The 18645-nt window shown below is 63.1% G+C and overlaps 2 protein-coding genes across 3 annotated transcripts; one reads left to right on the top strand and one right to left on the bottom strand.

The window, feature by feature from the left end:
* Positions 1 to 262: 262 nt before the first annotated feature.
* Positions 263 to 11947, bottom strand: ACTR1B (actin related protein 1B). 2 transcript variants are annotated; one of them, XM_050937531.1, is made up of 11 exons: positions 11792 to 11947; positions 7904 to 7968; positions 6686 to 6761; positions 5833 to 5958; positions 4977 to 5101; positions 4306 to 4522; positions 3958 to 4050; positions 3437 to 3611; positions 2499 to 2560; positions 1982 to 2022; positions 263 to 1683 (listed from the first exon to the last, which is right to left on the bottom strand). In XM_050937531.1, the coding sequence occupies exons 1-11, from the start codon at positions 11837 to 11839 to the stop codon at positions 1581 to 1583; spliced, it is 1131 nt and encodes a 376-aa protein (XP_050793488.1). In that variant the 5' UTR covers positions 11840 to 11947; the 3' UTR covers positions 263 to 1580. The 2 variants fall into 2 exon arrangements, with proteins under 2 accessions (XP_050793488.1, XP_050793489.1); XM_050937532.1 differs by lacking the exons at positions 6686 to 6761; positions 11792 to 11947.
* A 2018-nt stretch (positions 11948 to 13965) lies between these two features.
* Positions 13966 to 18245, top strand: LOC127043591 (E3 ubiquitin-protein ligase MARCHF5-like). Its single transcript, XM_050937563.1, has 6 exons — positions 13966 to 14245; positions 15675 to 15877; positions 16318 to 16448; positions 16753 to 16936; positions 17288 to 17457; positions 17926 to 18245. Exons 1-6 carry the CDS (start codon positions 14223 to 14225, stop codon positions 18079 to 18081), a joined length of 867 nt encoding a protein of 288 aa, XP_050793520.1. The 5' UTR covers positions 13966 to 14222; the 3' UTR covers positions 18082 to 18245.
* The last annotated feature ends 400 nt before the right edge of the window (positions 18246 to 18645 follow it).

The following is an 18645-nucleotide window of genomic DNA, read 5'->3' as shown; positions in this document are numbered from 1 at the left end:
GGGCCTAGCCCGTAGTTTTACCTGCTGCCAAGGCGAAGGGGGGGCAGGAGGGGGGAGGGTTAAGGCCCTGGCCAGCCTGCAGAGGGGCTGGGTGTAAGGCTGGGTCCCAGAACCACAGACCCCCAGGGCTCCCTTGAGCCTATGAGCAAGGCCCATCTCCAGCCAAACCAGCTCCTGTTACACCTCCCTCCCCTCCCCCCGGGTCCTGTGCTGAACTCAGGTGGGGGAGAGGCTCGAAGACAGACACACAGGACACAAGGGGTTAATTTATAATTATTACTATAATGAATTTACAAAAAAAAATACAGGCAACTGTGTTCAGTTTTGTACATTGCAGCCAGGCTTGGGCGGGGGCCCCTAGTTGCTTTGACTGCCGCTGCACACTGCTTGGGCGTCGGGGTGCAGGGCTCCGGTAAGGGGAGAAGCCGAGATACAGACACAGGCCACTAGCCCGGGGCCAGAGAGCTGAGCTCTGCCCCTCCAGGCACCCGCCGGCCCCTCACCTCACTCTGGGGCAGGTCATTGAGTTGCTGCCCTTTAAAAACAAGTTCAGGGGTTCACCTCTTTCCAATCCAGGGTTGGTACAGCCCTGCCCACAGGCCCCTGAGCACCCAGGTACTAGCCCCACAGGGCCAGGCACACCAATGCCCTGCCCCCGGGGCTCCAGGGGCCCCCTCCAGGCACAGGGCCAGAAGCCATGGCTACAGGAGGCTGGGGGGTGGCCAATGCAGGGGGTTAGTGTAGCACCACGAGGTGGCTGCTCTCTGGGCGGCAAGCTAGGGGCTGTGACTGGGACACCCCCCTGGGGCTGCGGGGGGGTGGGGGAAGCCACACCCCTGCCTGGGCCAGAGCCAGCCGGACCTCCGCAGTGAGTCTGCGCCAGGTGCCCATGGAGCAAGGGCAGAGCCAGCTGCTCAGGGCCCCCTGTTGGAAGGAGCTTGGCCCCCAGCACGGCCCTGAACAGGGAGGAGCCTGGTGCCACCAGGGCTTTGCTGCAGGTCTCTGGGGGCTTCTACCCCTTCTCTGCAGCAAGGGCTGAGGGCAGCCATTGGGGCCTGGCAGTGGGCGCTGGATCTATGCGCCCCAGCCAGGCTCTCCTAGGGCAGGACCCAGGATCTAGCCTGGGACTAGAAGCCCCTTAGAGCCCTATCTACCCTCAGGCCAAAGACCAACTCCCATGGGGTCGCTGCCCTCAGATCCCCTTGCTGGGCTCCCAAGGATCGCTAAACAGGCTGGGGCCCCAGGGGCTCTGAGGGCAGCGGGGGGTTGAGGGCTGAGGCTGCCTGCGCAGAGCCGAGGGGCCCTGCCCATCCCCACAGGTGCAGGGCGCGGCTGGGGCAGCAGGGATCAAGGCCGGGCTTGGGGGCCGTGTGCGCACAGACGAGCAGCTCGGAGGGGTCCAGCTGATGGGGGGAGTGAGGGGGCTGCCCTGCTCCCCCAAGGAGGCCGGAAGCTGATGCAGGGAGGACGAGGCCCTGGGGGAGGGGTGCTGCTAGCTGCCCTGGACTGGAAAGGAGTAACATAAGGGCACGCCCTGGCCGAGTTCCCACAACCACCAGCTGCACCTGCTGGCCCCGCACCTAGAACGTCTTGCGGTGGATGGCCCGTGCCCCGTCCTCCTCGTACTCCTTCTTCGACACCCACATCTTCTTGAAGGTGTCCAGTGAGGCCAGGATGGAGCCGCTGCAGGGGAGAGACAGAGTCACCAGGGGCTGGAGGCGCCTGCCCCCGCACACAGCCCTGCGGGGACAAGGCCCAGTGCCCAGCCAGCCCTGCAACCTGCAGGTGGTAGAGGGGCCTGCCTACCTCCCTCTGAACAGAGCAAGTCTGTCCTGGCCCAGCATGGCTCCCTCCCACCCAGTCAGGGCTCCTCCTGGTCCCTGGGCCACGCAGAGGGCACCCCTCACAGATCTAGAGGCACCGGAAAGCCGGGCAGGGCGGGTCCCAGAGCAGACACCCAGGCCCTGGGGAGGGCACTCACCCGATCCACGTGGAGTACAGTCGCTCCTGCGGGGCGGAGATCTGGAAGAAAGCAGAGGGTCAGCCTGGAGCCCAGCCGGTAACAGCCCCTCCCAACCCCCCTGGAATGGGGCTCAGCACCTGGCTGATGGGACTGCCCTGTTGTGCACCCCCTATCACACAGCCCCACCAGGGCACCCCATCCTTGGGGCCACCCTGTTCACAGGGCGATTCCCTGGAGCCCCAAGCATCTGCGCTGCCCCCAGATCTGGTGGGAGTTGATCCAAGCATGGCCCAGGAGGCTGCAGTCGCTTGGGGCTGTGCAGGGAGCTGTGCCCAGAAGGGTGCCAAGCTGTGGAGCAGGCAGGGGGTTGGACCTGCACACACCGTAGCTTCGTGCCCCGGGGGAAGCAGCGGTGCCAGGGGAATCACAGCAGGAGGGGCTGGCCAGGGGCAAGGGGATCCCAGGGCCGGGCTGGGCCAGGCCGGGCAGCAGGAGAAGGGTGCTGCGGGCGTCCCTGAGTGTCGCCAATCCTCACCTTAATCTTGACATCCTTTGGGGCGAGTTTCTTCACCTCGCTGAGCAGCCGGTCCCCAAACCCTGAAGGGGGAACACAGGCGTTAACCAGAGAGCCCCTGATCTGCCCCCACCCCACAGGGGTCCCCATGCACCAGCTGGAAATCTGGGTGCTAGGGCCACCTCGAGGAGCCAGCCGGGCCACCCGCTTTCCGCAGCTCCCACTCCGGTGTGCACAGACCCTGGGCAGGGTAAGGGGCCCTGACTGATTCCACCCGGAACGCCAGGCACTACAGGAGGAGCGGCGCGGCCAGACCATTGCATGGCCACTCTCAGGCTCAAGGTCAGGGAGTCCCAGGCTGAGGTGAGAGCACCCTCTAGTGGGCAGAGCTAGGTCCTGACCTGGGGAGCACGCAACTCAGTTTCCCCCCCTGGATGCTGAGGGGTTCCCTGCCTCCCCTGGGGACTGAGGGATCATCGCGGTTGGGAAAGGCAAGGGGTGTCGGGGCCCTCTCACCATGCTACCTGAGCCCACGGGGGGAGGGGAACGCTTCCCAGGGGGTCCTGATGACATCCTGCCTCTGTGGGGCAGAGCTTGTGAGCTCATCAGAGACCCCCCGGAGACCCACCCTCCTGGCTGCACTGTCCCTAGCCAAAGGGTCGGCCCCTGCTGGACACTCTGGGAGGCTCCCCCATCAAAATTCCTCAGGGGGGGCAGAGGATCCCCAGCACTCCCAATCCTGCAGCAGAGGAACTTCCGGGCCAGACCATGCACAACAGGCACACTGCTCCAGGCTCAGCCGCAGGTGTCAGGGTAGAGGGTCAGGAAAGAAATATCCCCCTGCCAAGGCACCAGGTTGGCCAGGCCACGGGGCCGTGACCATCCCCGGGGCGCTGTGCTGCATGGACCTGGCCCTGCCAGAGGGGGCAGGCGCTGAAGTCCTTCGCTCGGGGCCGCACCTTTGAAGAGCGTGGAGCCGCCGGACAGCACGATGTTGGCGAAGAGTGTCCGCCGCAGGTCCATGTCGGATTTCTGGATGGCAAAGGCCAGGACCTCATGGATCCCTTCACTCTCGTCCCCAACCAGGTCCGGCTGGAAGAGCAGCTCAGGGGCTCGGAAGCGGGCTGGGCCCACCTGCCAGAAAGCAACGTTAGCCCCGCACCGCAGGGTAACGGGGCCCCAAGGGGATGTGGCTGCAACTCCAGGGGGCTCACCGGCTCCTACATCTCTGCCTTGGTGGAAGCAGCCCCCCAAGCTGCCCCAGGATCCTAGGTGCAGCGTCACATGGAGCCAGCCCTCAGGGAGAAGCTCTGGTCCCTGAGACATGGAGCGCCATGTGCCTGGGAGACCGCGCCACCTAGCCAGGCCCGGCTCCCGCAGCCCCCGCGCACAATCCACCAAACTGAGCACAGGTTGCTCCTGGCCAGCCAGCGCCCAGAGCCACCAGGGCATGGAGATCTGCCCTCACCCCAACACTTACCTCCAGCGTGCTCCCGTCCGGGAGGTTGTAGAGCACCTTCTCCGTCTCCAGCGCCTCGTCCTTCTGGGGGTTAATGGACAGGTAGCAGGCCCGCTGTGCCGGGGGAGAGCAGGTGAGCGGCCAGGCCAGGACTTACCCCTGCCCCACCACCCGCTCCAGTCATGAGGCTCAGAGCCTAAGCTGGCAGGAACCCCAGCCTCCATGTCACAGACCAGCAGGGTCTTGCCCCAGGTCCCCCAGCAGGCCAGGGCAGAGTGGGGCTCCAATGCTGGACAGCGGCGCATCCCAGGCCCTAACCCAGAGGCATCCTGCAGTGAGCCCCCAGCCCCAGGGCAGCTCCCCCCGTACCTCCTTTATCATCTTGACCACCTCGAACTCGGCCGAGGTGTGGAAGTCGTAGCCCTCCTTGCGCAGCAGCAGACGGAGGTAGCGCGAGACGTCCCGCCCAGCCACGTCCACCCGCATGATGGAGTGCGGCATGGCGAAGCCCTCATAGATGGGCACCGCGTGTGTGACGCCATCCCCCGCATCCAGCACCACCCCCGTCGTGCGGCCCGTGGCGTAGCTGGAGCAGAGAGAGACACCAGGAACCCGTGAGCTCGGCCCCGCCGGTGCTTTGGAAAGCGCCCAGCACAGTGATTACGGCAGATTGGCCCTTCCAGCCTGAGAGCACTGAGACAGCACACGCCTGGCAGGAAAAGGCTGCATCCCCCCAACCAAGAGGCAGCCACCTCTGGGGGGTGACAGAGCAAGTACTGAACAGCACCCAGCAACGCGTTCCAGGCAGGACCTTCAGGAGCCGTGGCAGAGGGTCGGTCCCAGGACACTGGGGTGAAAGACGCTGCGGGTTCTGGGCCGATCACACGCAATCCAGGGGTGATTTCAAACCACCCAACAGGGCACACGCCCTGCTCCCTGCCACCCAGCGCCCCCCATCACTGTGCTGCCTGTGAGGGGAGAGTGCCCCGGTGTTCCCGAGGGCTCCCCCAGCGCTGCAGGGGGCGGTGCCCAGTACTCACAGGCTGAGGACGGCCTGCATGGAGATGAAAAGCGCTGGAACGTTGAAGGTCTCGAAGAAAACCTCGGCCGCCTTCTCACGGTTCTTGCAGGGGTTTAGGGGGGCTTCCGTCAGGAGAACTGGGTGCTGGGGGGCAGGACACCCATTTAGCCGAGATAGGGGCTCCAGTGGCATGGAAGGGGAGCCACCCCCCAGGCCGGTGGCTTGGTCCACAGCCACCCCCACCTCCGGCTCGTGGGCTGACAGCTGCAGCCCAGGAAAGCGCCTCGTGGACAGGCCTGGGGAAGAGGTAACAGTGGCCCAGAGCCTGGGACCAGGTGTAGCTGGGGACCCGGCTGGCAGAGCTGAAGCCCAGGCCAGCTGGGGGGCCGGAGCCTCTCTCTTGCAAGTTGCCAGCTCAAACGCAGCTGAGACAAGGCGACTGAATTCACCTCCCCACAGTCACTCAGGGCCTGGGTGACACGAACTGGGGGGGTCTTAGCCCAGGTGTCCAAGTCACCCCCCCCCATTCCACTAGATAGCCCCTGGCCATTGACGGGCAAAGGATGGATCAGGAGAGAGACTGAACACAGCAGGGGAGCTGGGCCTGGTGCCAAAGGGCCGTGCTCACTCCAGGGTGGGGAGCCCAGCCCCAGGCCTTCACTAAGGGGATTGTGCAGCCAGCGGATGGCCCCACGTCCACACCAGTGTTCCGCTCAGGTCCCGGGGACAGTCCCCAGGTCTCATGTCTAGCCTCAGCCGAGACACTGGCGGAGCAGCTGTGTCCGTCCCAGAAACGCAGCCCTGGGCTGGCGGCAAGATAAGTCATGGGGGAGACCCCCGCGGGGATCCGGCCACCCCGCCCCACAGCCCGTTACCTCTTCGGAGAAGGTCTGCAGCTGGTCTTTGGAGTACACGTACTGCCAGATCCGCTCCATGTCATTCCAGTCCCGGACGATGCCGTGCTCCATGGGGTAGCGGATGGACAACAGGCCCCGGTGCTCCTGCCGGCAGAGGGAGCGAGCGGACCCGGGTCACGACACACCTGGAGCAGGATGCCAAGGCAGAGAGGCCTCCCTGGCAGCACAGCGCCCCCTAGTGCCACCCTGGGGTGTTGGGGCCAGCCCTAAGGGGAGAGCGCCCCACTGAGCCCCTCGCCTGCCCCCCAGCAGCACAGCGCCCCCTAGTGCTGCCCTAGGTGCCGGGGCCAGCCCTGACTGAGGGAAGAGCACCACACTGAGCCCCTCACCCACTCCTGGCAGCACAGCGACCCCTAGTGCTGCCCTGGGGTGCTGGGGCCAGCCCTGACTGAGAGAAGAGCACCACACTGAGCCCCTCACCCACTCCTGGCAGCACAGTGCCCCCTAGTGCTGACCTGAGGCCAGCACTGATGCTGAGCCACCACCCTATTCCCGTGGCGAGGCAGCGCGTGGGTGTCCTGGGAGGCAAACCCACTAAAGCCACTCTCCAGGCCTGGCAGCACCGCCGGGTGCAGGCTGGCCAGGGGGAGCCCAATGGGAGACACTTTCTGCACAGCTCCCACAATGCACCTGGCCACGTTAGACAGCTGCATGTGCTTGGGGAACTGGCAACCTTTAACCCCAGCAGCTGCCAACTCCTGCCCTGCAGCTGGAGATCTGCCCCCTGCCTGTTCAACCTGTGCCTGAGGCAGGGGGGGAAGAGGGGGCTGAGACCCCCAAGTGGCCAGAGGGGGCTGGGCTGCACCATTACCTCTGCTTTGGGGCCAATGAAGAGATCCCCCTCCAGCGCCCCTGCCATGACCCGGACGTGCTTTGGGCGCCCCACACTGGCGAGAGAGAGAGAACCAGTTAGTGGGGCTGCAGCTCACCCACCCCAAGGGGAGGAAATGGGCCTCGCAAGGAGCCGACAGACCCCACCCCCAACTCGGGGGGCAGGGGAGGGGGTGAAACAGACAAGCCCTAGCCTAGGAGGAGCTGGTTGGCGTTAATCACTCGCCAGTGTCAGACGGGGAGGGGGCACAGAGCAGGATCAGCATCTCAGGGATGACAGCGGCTCACAGGCACCCTTGGGGCCAGCCTAGCCCTCATGAGCCACCCCTTTTGGGGGAGCTGTGACCCTGCCTCAGGTGAAGGATCCCACCAGCCCCAGCCTGACCCTGGGGGGCAGAACAAGGCCAGAGCTGTGCAGAGACTGCCACACCCCTCGGCCCCAGGGCAGCTAGCTCCCTCCACGGGCATTTAGCTGCAATGGCGTGTGGGGGTCAGACTCAGGCTTGGTGCGTGAGACGTGTCAGGCTCCTGGAGGGGAGGAGGGGCCGGACTACGGCAGGGCAGCTTCAGAGGATGCTGCCAAGCCTCCAGTGCCAGAGTCCTGGGGTCCGTTGCCCATGGACAATGAGAGCCTAACACGTACTGCCTCTGCTCCAGCGCCGCCCCCGCAGACACATCCTGGGGGCACTGCATGCCCCTCCCACGCCACACCCTGGGTCTGGGCACAGAGCCCCAGCTGGCAGGGTGTGCACACGGAGTTCTGGGTCAGGCAGCCGAGGGCAGGACAGCAGGTGGCTTCATTCACAGGGGCCTCGATCTGACCCAGTCTGGTCCTGGATCCCAGCAGGCCCCAGGAGGCCCAGCTCAGGAGCCTGGCAGAGGCGTCATGCTGTAACACACCAGCTCTTTCTGACACAGCCCTGCGCTGGGCGGCAGAGAGGCAAACGCGTCGGGGGAAGTGCTGAGAGCCCAGCTGCGGGCACGGCCGTGGCTCTGCAGACACGGCTGCCCTTGGAGATCGCCACTCAGCTCTCGACAGAGAGGCTAGGAGGCTCCACCCCCCACCTTTTAGGGCCCGATGCTGCTCCCGCTGACTTGGCTGGAGTCTGTGGGGTGACCCCACTGCGGATCACTCGCCTGTGCTGAGATAATGACCAGATGCTGACAGCAAAACCCCTGTCCGGGTGGAGATACTCACTAGTTCGGGAAGCAGTATTTCGGGATCTGGTCACCAGCAAAGCCAGCTTTGACAACCCCGGAACCCTGGGGAAAGCACAAACAGCTGTTCAACAACCCCTTTCCATGCACCTAGCTCAGCCAACATGAGTCCCAAGACTCTGAACGGGGACACTTAGAGTATGGCCAGCCCAGGGGTCAGGCTCCCTGCATGTCCCCGAGCAAGTCCTTTATTCCTCCTGGGTCTCAGCTGGAGAACAGCCCAGCCCTGCCCCAGGCATGAGAGGATGAACACATCAGAGATCTGAGGGGCCCAGCAGCCCCACCGCTCACTCATTAAAGATAAAGCTAACGATGCTTCTCCAACCAGGTAGTCTGCTTTGGGCACTTCACTCAGCTGAGATGAGGAAAGGCAACTCCTCAGTTTCTTTACTGCTCCTAGTCAATTTCACTTCTATGGCTCAGGGACCACAGCAGGATGCCGCAGCACCTGGGTCACCCCTTGTGACACTTCTCAGGGCTCCCTGAGGTGCCTGCTCACAGCAGGAGGGACCCTGGCCGTGCGCACCAGGGGAAACTCCCCCAAGGACACCCCACACCTTGTTCCCTGGCACCGCACGGCACAGCAAGCTGCTGCCTCCCTGGAAGCTGGGGACCCAGTCCAACACCCCCTGTGCACTGGACACTTTGCCGAGCCTCTGGGAAAACCAAACTGAGGCTAGAAAGTCCCAGAAAAGCCAGTGCAGGGCTAGAAACTAGAGCTGCATTATGTGTTTTCCTTTACCGGTAACCTCCAGCCCACACCGTCCATCTACCCGAAACCCCATGCGCCACAGCTCGGCATTAGCCGAATCCCTGCCCTGTGCCCTGGGTAGCTCACACAAGAAAGGAGTTCACATAATCGAGCAGACCCCCAGGCAGGACTAAGAGGAGCAGGGAGGGGGAGCTCCTGGCTGCAGGGGAGGCCCCACTGCTGCTGTACGGCTGCTGGGGCAGCCCCAGTCACAGGAGTGAGTGACTGGGCCTGTGACAGCGAGGCTGGTTCCCTGTGCTGCTGCAGGACTGGTAACACCTGTCCTTGCAGGCACAAGGTGCAGGGCAGGCTTGAGTCTTGGTGGGGGTCTCATTCTGCCCCACACCTTGTGCCTACAGGCTACAGGAGCCACTGTCAGCCCTGCTGCCACGGGAACAAGTGAAGGGGGCCAAGCAGAGACTCCCAGCCAGGACTGGGAAGAGGAGGCAGATATGGCCCATGAGACCCAGCCCTCTGGCTGATCCAAACACTTATTTAAAACCTACAAGCTAAACAGTTACTCTCGGGCTCAGTCATCCCAAGTCTGTCCCCAGGCCGAGCTGCTCCCTTCCCCCATTCTGTCCCCGGGCTGGGCCACCCCCAACCCATCTTTCCCTAGGCCAGGCCTGGCTCACACTGTCAGCGACCACAAGAAGAGCCAAGTATCAGAGGGGTAGGCGTGTTAGTCTGGAGCTGTAGAAAGTGACAAAGAATCCTGTGGCACCTTATAGACTAACAGACGTATTGGAGCATGAGCTTTCGGGGGTGAATACCCACTTCGTCGGACGCATGTAGTGGAAATTTCCACAAGAAGAGCCGTAAGTTCTGATGCGCCACAGCCCCACTCATGGGCCTGGCAGCATTCGTTCCCCTCTGCAGTGCCAGCCACTCCAGCAACATGCTTTCCCAGCAGGTGGGTCAGTCACTATTCTCACTTCCCAAATGGGGAAACTGAGGCACTGAGAGGGGAAGCGACACACTCAAGGTCACGTGGAATCAGTGGCAGAGCCAGAAGTACCCTCCAAATCACAACAACATAAGACCGGCCAGACTGGGTCAGACCCATGGTCCATCTAGCCCAGTATCCTCTCTGCTGAAAGTGGCTGGTACCAGATGCTGCAGAGGGAATGAATAGAACAGGTAATCAGCAAGTGATCTGTCCCCTGTTGCCCATTCCCAGCTTCTGGTAGCCAGAAGCCTAGGAACACCCAGAGCCTGGGGTTGTGCCCCTACCCATCCTGCTAATAGCCTGTTATCCATGAACTTATCTAGCTCTTTCCTGAACCCAGTTATAGCCTTGGCCTTCACAACATCCTCTGGCAGGGAGTTCCACAGGTTGACTGTGCGCTGTGTGAAATGTTTCCTTTTGTTTGTTTTAAACCTGCTGCCTGTTAATTTCACTAGTGACCCCCAGTTCTTCTGTTATGTGAAGGAGTAAACAAGCAAAGACCATCTTTGCCCCGCTGAGGGGGTCCCACCAGTGGAGCTGGCTAAAGACAGAGGTTTTCTGCAGCTGCAGACCCAGGGCTGGCTGCACCCACCGGAGGAAGACAAACCTCACAGCACTCAAGCCAAGCCTGCGCTGAAACTCCTTTTGAATGAGGAGGTTAAGCTGAATGTTGCCTCTCCTCAGCAGCAGCAGCTGCAAAACCCCACTGTAAACCCAGCAGGCAGCAGCCACCAGGGAGGGGCACGGTCACCAGAGGCCACTTCTCTCCTGCCAACCTCCCAGGAACGGTTCCAAAATCCATCTCTGGCTCGCCAGCTTCTCCTTGCCCCATTACAAATGATTCACAGCATGAGCAAGCAAGAACTCTTCCCTAGCCACACCCTTAACACAAGCACAGTGCAAATCCAGTTGTCCGACACCTTCTGTGCACAGGAACACACGGACAGCCACACTTCCAAAGCAAACCAGCCAGAATTAGCCTGCTCTGTGTCCCCACTGTCATATGCAAAGGAGAAAACAGGCATGTGGTACGCTACAGGCAAGAAGATCTTCACCCCAGCTAGTTGACATGGAGACGTTTGGGGTCTTTGTTTGACACAGATAAGTTTGTCACCCTGTCTTGTAGCCCCCAGGTGTTATAGAAGGCTATAAGGATTAGACGCTTTAGAGTAAGGCTTGGCTGGATCTAAACACCCGACGCATTGTAACCCAGAGCCTTTGGATCCACAGAGGGAGAAGATCGAATGAAAGCTTCTCTAAAGCAGCGTGCAGCTGGGTCTCCAGAGCTGCAGATACGAGGGGCCCAGACTCAGAAGCAGGGACACATCAGCGACTGCTGCTTCGAAAGTCTGGCCAGATTTTTCTAGCCAAATTCCATGACTCTCACCCGGGGCAGCTCTGGAAGAGGTCACGTGCGGAGTCACACACAGCAAAGAGCTGCTAGCAACAGGAGAGCAGAACCCATTCAAAAAGTGAGGATGGTTCTAAGCCAAGGGACCAGCCACACACAAGCGAGAGAACTGGACGGAAAAGTTAGCTCAGCTTAATCAACTCTTCAGCTGCAAGAAGAAATGCCCCAAGGCCTGACAGCACAGGGAGAAGGGTGTTACACTGCCACAGAGTAAGGGACCCCCCCCCATCAGAGGCTGGATGCTTAGGGGTGCCAGGGGGAGCAGCATGGACACAAAGCCCTGGGGCCCCGGCTGTGGGTCTCCTAGAGAGCGGTGCAATGGGATATTTTGAGAGGCAAGCAGGGGCGCGGCCTGGGGGAGGCCGTGGGGCCTCCTGCGAAGTGGTCCTCGGCACCGAGGCCTTGGCGAGCCTGCAGGGCAGGGATCTGGGGCTGACACAGCGAGGCCTTTCGGTGCAAGGCGCTGTACGCGAGAGGAGGGCACCAACGTGCTGCGAGGCAGGCCGGCGAGTGGCGGAAACGTCACAGCGACAGGAGATTCACTAACACCGGGGGCTTCCGGCTGCAGCCGGCGCTGGTGAAAATCCCCCCGCCCCTTCCAGCGCAGCCCCGGGCGCCCGCGAGTCCCACAGCGCGCGGGGCGGGGAAGGGACGGGGCGGGCCATTCAAACACGCTACGAGCCTCCTCGCCCCCCCGTGCCCAGCGACCCCCCCGCTCCACCCCCACAGCCCCCTCCTGCCCGCGCGCCGGGCTCACGTTGTCGATGACCACGGGCTGGTTGGCGATGATGTCGTAGGACTCCATGGCCGGGCGGGGCGGGGCCGCCGGGCGGGGGACGCTCCTCCGGCTCAGTCACACTCGGCGCTGCCGCCCCGCAATCACCCACCCTGCGCACCCAAACCGGCCCTCGGGAGCCGCGCAAGGGGCGGGGCCCCGCGCAGCCAATCGACGCCTCCCTTGGGCCCGAGTGACAGGCGGAAGGTGAAGGGGGCCCGGGAGAGGCGGGGCGACAGGTTTGACAGCCGACCAATGGAGCGCGGCGTCGGGGGCGGGCCTTCCGCATCAAGCCTGGTTGCCCTGCTTGGGGAGGGTGACGTCATGGCTCTGTTCTCGCCCCGCCCCATGGCTTGGAGGCTAGGGATGGAGAGGCGTGTGCGCATGTGCGACCCACCTCCTCCTCCACCTCTTCCCCTGGGGGGAGGAGCCGCTGTCCCCTTGCATTGTGGGTATCAGGTATTGGCCAGAGCCTACTAGCAGGAGCTGGGTGCTGAGCCAGGCTCAGGGCCTGTGCTGGGATTTCAGACTAGGCGGTGCCAGGGCTAATGGCCGGATCCCAATGGCAGGAGGTGGGGTAGGGGTCTAACTAGATGACCATGGTGGTCCCTTCTGGTCTACAAGTCTATGAGCCTAAGGCTATCCCACCTCCACACACATCAGGGAGCAGAGTCTGCCTTTCTGTTCTGTATTTGTACAGCCCCTGGTATGATGGGTTCCTGCTCCATGCCTGTACCCGGCGATGGCTAGGCACCACAGCAGTACAAATCAATTATAACTACTGTCTGAGCAAAGCAAGGCCCTTCACCTCTTCACTGCCTGTCACCAACAATTATGTGGTGTTACTGTGCTCTGTTAAACATCTGTTGCATTCCACTCCAGATGTGGCTGCATTTCAGTATACAGGTTGCAATGCACTTAAGGGTGGAACACAATATAGAAATATCAGCTCCTGTTCTAATACCTTCAGCCAAAGGGCAAAGACTGGAAACACCAGCCGGCTCTCTGTTTATTTTCTAGGTGGGTCCATAGGTGAGAATTAATCATAGTGTATATTTCCTGGAGCACAGACAGAAAAGACCTTTCCTGCACTGGTCCTAGCTGGGGGGATGGGACCTCATCTGTCTTTTCTATCGCTCCTCCTCTGATTCCTCATCCCAGACTTGCATGTCCTCCTTCCCAGAGCAAGAGATCACTGGGTGCCCACCAGAGGTGGCAGCGCTGTTGGCCTGGGAAGTCCATGGTAGTTTCACAGTAAAGCCTTGGTCCTGCAAGCTCCTCCAAGTGAGCTCACCTTTGTGCAGAACAGTTCTCAGGATCGGGGCCTAACCTGGGAAAGTTTTTAAAGTGTCATGGGGTAGAAACAACAGGGATCTCTGGGAGCTAGTGATCAAGTTCCCAGCACACCTTTCTCCATCCCATAATACCATCCACAGCTTATAATTTTTGCACCTTTTTTTAGTACCCGCGTGGTACATCTCACCATCCACCATCTCAGCCAGCAGCATGACACCCACAGAACACTTGACCGACCTTGTGAACAGTGCAAACACTGCACGCTCACTTCTGGCTTTGCAGACCCACAGGACGTCCCGCACCAACGGGGGCCATGATGGTGTCTTCCGGGACCATTTGTGAGGGATGTCATGGGAAACAATTCAAGTTGTGGGTGGCTGTTCATAACGGGCCCGGAAATCGAGCACCGACAGTGGGATCGCAGTGTGATGCAGGCTTTGGTGTGAAGGGCCTGAACCGGGTGCCATACTCATCAGACAGGAAACTGGGCTGCAAGTGAAGTCCATGGCGGTTTTGCCGTCACTTTCGACCGGTGATACAAACAAGCGATGTCTGCACCAGGTGCCATTCCAGCCAGGGCACAAGCCTGGCACTGTAGGGGCCGTGTGGCCTAATGGATAGTGCACTGAGCTGGGCCTGCGGAGCGCAGGCTTCAGGTCCACGCTCTGCCACCTTGCCTGCTGGGTGACCGTGGTACCTCTTGTCGTGCCTCAGTTTCCCCATCTGCAAAACGGGCATAAAGCTGCTGACCGGGTAGAGCCGTACAGGCGGCACCCACAGAAGAGCTAGGTGGAATTAACCCTCCTACCCGCGGCCTTAGACGGGCGGGGCTGTGCGCGCCCTGCCCCTGTTCCGGGCCAGACCCGGGCTTGTTCAGAACCAGGCCGTGCCGCCCTCCGGGGCGGGCTCAAGGCTGGGCCGGGCTAAGCTGCGCCAGAGCCGGGAGCGGGAGGAGGCGCGGCGCAGCGGAGCGGCTAGGGGAGAACCGCGACCGGACCGGACCCGACCCGGCCCAGCGGCAACGTCCCGCGGATCCCGGCTGGCTGCGCGCTCGCTCGGGCCAGGGGCCGGCGATGGCGTGAGCGGCCCGCCCGGGGGTGTGAGCAGCCCGCCCGCCATGGCCGAGCCTGCCGAGGAGAGGTGAGCGCTGGGGGTCACTCCCCGGCCCGGCCGGAACCGAGCCCGCCCCGCCCCAACCCCTGTGGCCGGAACCGAGCCTGGCCGGGCTTGAACCCCCTCCGCAGCCCCACCGCGCCCGAGCCCGGCCCCTCCCGAGGCCCCCCCCCAAGGGCTGGAGCCGGCCCTGGGCCGGATTAACCTTTTATGGGCCCTGCACCAAACAGATTTATGGGGGCGGTGGGGGTGTCGGTCCCCGGAGCGAGGGGCCGGCCAGGGGCAATGGGGTGGGGGGGTAAAGGGAGGGGGGCTGCCCCAGCCCCGGGCACTAGTTACAAACCGAAATTTACCAGATGCCCAGTGGCCTGCCTGGCCATGTGCTGCTAGCGTGTCCCTTCCCCTGGCAGGCGGACCCAGGCTGTGCCACACAGCCCCCTCCCCCAACCCAATATCAGAACCCCCCCGCCATTCCCTATGGCCAGAGCCCCCCGACCCTGCCAGAAATGCCCAGCGCCCTGTACACCACCCAGCCCCCCCCAAACCTCCACTCCCTAGTGCCCCAACACACAGATCTTCCCCCCCCCTCATAGCCCAGTGACCCCCCCAGAGACCCACTCCCCCAGCCCCTGCTTCCCAGCTGCACTCACCAGCCCACTGGGGGGTGACTGTGTCTGCTGGGCTGAGCCGCCAGTGCAGCCAGGGTTGGTCCCGGGGCAGGGAATCGCTCCGGCCCCTCAGGAGCGGTGGGATCTGCCAGGCCAGGGCCTGTCCTGGCCGGGCTCCTTCAGGACCCACTTGCCTGGAGGGGCCCAGCTAAGACCTGCCAGGCTTCTGCACCAGTTCCAGGCAGCTCAGCTCTGGGGAAACAGGCCAGGCCGCACGGGTGATGGGAAGCAGAGAGGCCCGGAGCCGGAGGTGCCCTGGGATCTGGCCAGGGGGCAGAGGGGAGCTGGCGAGTGGGACCAGGGGGCAGAGAGGAGCAGAGAGGAGCCCTCTGCTGGTGGGTGAGCAGGCCGAGAGGAACAAGTGGCTGCCAGGGTCTCAGGATGCAATGTGAGCAGAGCAGGCCGGGGCCCCTTCTGAGCATGGGGCCAGCTCCACGGAGCCACTGGTGCCATTGTAAACCCAGCACTGGCCCGGCCCGATCTCCTTGTGGAATGTTCCCCTCTTGCCGCCACCCCTGCCAGCCTCCCCCTTTGGCCTGGCTCTGGAGGCCCTTGGGACGTGGGACAGGGCTGGGTCCCACCTGCCCTGCACTGAGCCTGAGCCCTGGCAGGATCCGGATGGGGGTGGGACTGAACGATTCTGGGGGGGAACCTGGCAGTTAAGAGGCGCTGGGTCCCCTAGGGATCCCCCTTCTCTGGGGTGGGGTGGCCCAGAGTTTGGCCCTGCCCCCGGGTCTGCATGGGTCCCTGGGGGTGCCTGGCTCCCTGATGCGTTCTTTGCTCTCCAGGCACTGCTGGGTCTGCTTCACCACAGAGCACGAGGACCGGGCCGCCGAGTGGGTCTGCCCCTGCCGCTGCAAAGGCTCCACCAAATGGATCCACCAGGCCTGCCTGCAGCGCTGGCTGGACGAGAAGCAGAAGGGCAACAGCACGGGCAGCGTGAGCTGCCCACAGTGTGGCACTGAGTACCGCATTGTCTTCCCCAAGCTGGGTGAGTGCGGCGGGGGGCCTGGGTCCACAACAAGCCCCTCTGGGTCCTGGCCAGGGCTTGGTTTGCCTGGGACCGTGACCAGGGGCACCAGGAGACAGGGTTGATGGGGCCAGTGGGTGTGAAGGAGTTAATGAGGGGCAGAGTGAGGGTGTCTGGAGAGGCTTTGCCTGGAGCACAGAGGTTGGCGCAATGCCCTGGCATGTCCCTGGCTCCTGACCTTGTGCTCCACCCACTAGCCTGTAAGGCCTGTGAAATTCCTGGCTCTGGCCTGGTCTGGCCTGGTGGGGAAGGGCTGAGAGCCCTGGGATCCTGCCTGTGAGCAGGTAGGGGCAGCCTTCGTCCCTGGGGACTGTCTGGAGCCTCCTCCGTGGGCGGCTGTCCCAGGGAATACAGGTGTGTGTGTGTACGTGGCATGGCCTGAGTTTCTGATCTCCCTGCAGGGCCCCTGGTGTATTTCCTCCACCAGGTGGACCAGATCCTGTCCAGAGCCAGCCCCTTCGCCATGGCTGGCATTGTGGTGGGGACGGTGTACTGGTCAGCTGTCACCTATGGGGCCGTCACGGTGATGCAGGTAATGATGATGCAGGTGGGGGTTCACCAAAGGGGGCCCGAGCTGGGCCAGGGCTGGTTCTTCCGCCAGGCTCCGGAACAGAGGCAAGAACACTGGAGCGACTGCACCCGTGGGTGCTACTGGGTGCCAGGCTGGCTGTGTGGGGGCACAGCTAGGGCCATGCAGCTGGTGTGGGCAGGGTGCTGTTGGGAATTGGCCTGAGAAGGCAATGCGGTGCCCGTGCTGCAGGGGTGTGACTGGCCCGGCCAGTGCAGGGACCCCAGCTCTCTGCATGCACTCTGAGCCGCCTCCTCCCCCGCTGCAGGTGGTTGGCCATAAGAAGGGGCTGGATGTGATGGAGCGGGCAGACCCCCTCTTCCTGCTCATGGGACTGCCCACCATCCCCGTCATGCTGGTACTGGGTAGGCTGATCCGCTGGGAGGACTACGTGCTGCGTGTCTGGCGGAAGTACTCCAGCAAGCTGCAGGCCCTGCAGGCCCTGGTGCCAGGTGCGGGGCATAGCCGGTGGGGTGGATGGGGGCTCTGGGGCTGCCCTGGTAGTGCTAGTGGGTGGGCAGGTTGGTGAGGGGTTGGGCATGGCTGCCACTCAGCTGAGGCAGGGGCAGGCTGGCAGCAAAGGGATTTGAGGGGGCAGAGCCGTGGGGGGAGGGGAAGCTTAGCAGCAGGACTGTCAGCTGGTGGCCTGGCAGGGGGAGGAGAGACAGTGACAAGGGGCAGAGTGCTGGTGGGGGCAGACACTGGGGCCGAGGCAGGTGGTGTGGGGAGCGGTTCAGGTCTGAGCCCCCCAGCTGGGTGGCAGTAACCGATCACTGCCTCAGTTTCCCTTCCCATTTCCCCAGGGATTGGGCGCCCAGTGTCCCCGGGGCCGCTGGCTGAGTCCCGCCCCCAGAGCGACCACCTGTCCCTCTCACGAACGCTGTGCGGGGCCCTGGTGTTCCCCACTGTCGCCAGCCTGGTGGGCAGGCTCCTCTTCCGGCGGGTGGACTCCAGCCTGCAGCGCACCATCCTGGTGAGTCCAGGGCCGGGCTGTGCCAGCCACTGCGAGGCGCCCATGTGGGGCACTGCCCAAGGCGCCTGGGCTGAGTCTCCAGCAAGTGCGGCTCATGCCCTATGGCAGCTGAAGCCTCCCAGCCCGAGAACCCCAGACACAGGGAGTCCGATCTCAGAAACCTCGGCGGTCTGTGATCTGCTCACTGCCATGGAAACGGCAGGCCAGCCCTGCACCACTGCCCACACTGTGCTTGTGGGAGCACCAGTGCTGCGGGTCAGGAGTGGGGGGCACTGGCAGAGCTGAGTGGGGACTGCAGGGCTCGGCTAGCAGGGGGTGTGGATCAGGGCACCAGCAGAGCTCCAAGGGGGAGCCCTGTCCCTGGTGCTTATTGGGGGAGGGAGCTGGCTGAGGGGCTGTGGTGCTCAGGATGCCCAGAGCCATAGGACTGGCACAGCAGCTGGCGTCATCTCCTCCCCTCCTCCGCAGGGAGGCATCACCTTTGTGGCCATCAAGGGGGTGCTCAAAGTCTACTTCAGACAGCAGCAGTACCTGCTCCAGGCCAACCGGCGCATCCTTGACTACCTGGAGCCGGGCCCAGCGCCCCTGGACGAGGACAGCAGCACCGAGGGCAACCTCAGCTAGGCCTGGAGCCTGGCCCCTGCTCGCAGCTCCTTGGCCCGTGTGTCGGGCCGTGCCCTGCAGTCACAGCCTGGGGACAGAGCCCTGCCCTGGAAGGCTGTCTCCTGGCCCTGGCCTTGCCCCCTTTATAAATAGCCACTGGAAATATAAACCTTGTTTGAACAGCGCAGGATGTATCTGGGCGTCGTTCTGGGGAGCGGGGTGTGTGTGTGTGTGTCTCCCCTCCCACCCGCGGGAACTCCGTGATGCTGCGTGACTTGATCCTCTCCCTGTCTCCCATTGGTGTGTGGAGCTGGGAGCGTTGGCAAGGGGGCTATCCTGGGAGCTTGGCCCCTCAGTGTCCCCTGGCCTGGGAGAGCTGTGAGCTGCTGCCCCTTGGGCCATGCAGATGTCCCCACAGTGTCTGGGCACCTGGCACCAGTCCGGTTATCGGCAGGGCTGGTGTCCCCCTTTTCCTCTGGCCTCATGGGGCTTCCTGCTGCCGGGAAGGGGTTTTCTCTCCACCTCCCTGAGCAGTGACAGATCCGTCCCTGACCCCCCACGTCCCCAGAGCAGGGGTGCTCTGCC

The sequence above is a fragment of the Gopherus flavomarginatus genome, chromosome 2 (assembly GCF_025201925.1).
Source record: "Gopherus flavomarginatus isolate rGopFla2 chromosome 2, rGopFla2.mat.asm, whole genome shotgun sequence".
Classification (NCBI taxonomy): Eukaryota; Metazoa; Chordata; order Testudines; family Testudinidae; genus Gopherus; species Gopherus flavomarginatus.
This window is presented reverse-complemented; position numbering and strand designations above follow the sequence as displayed.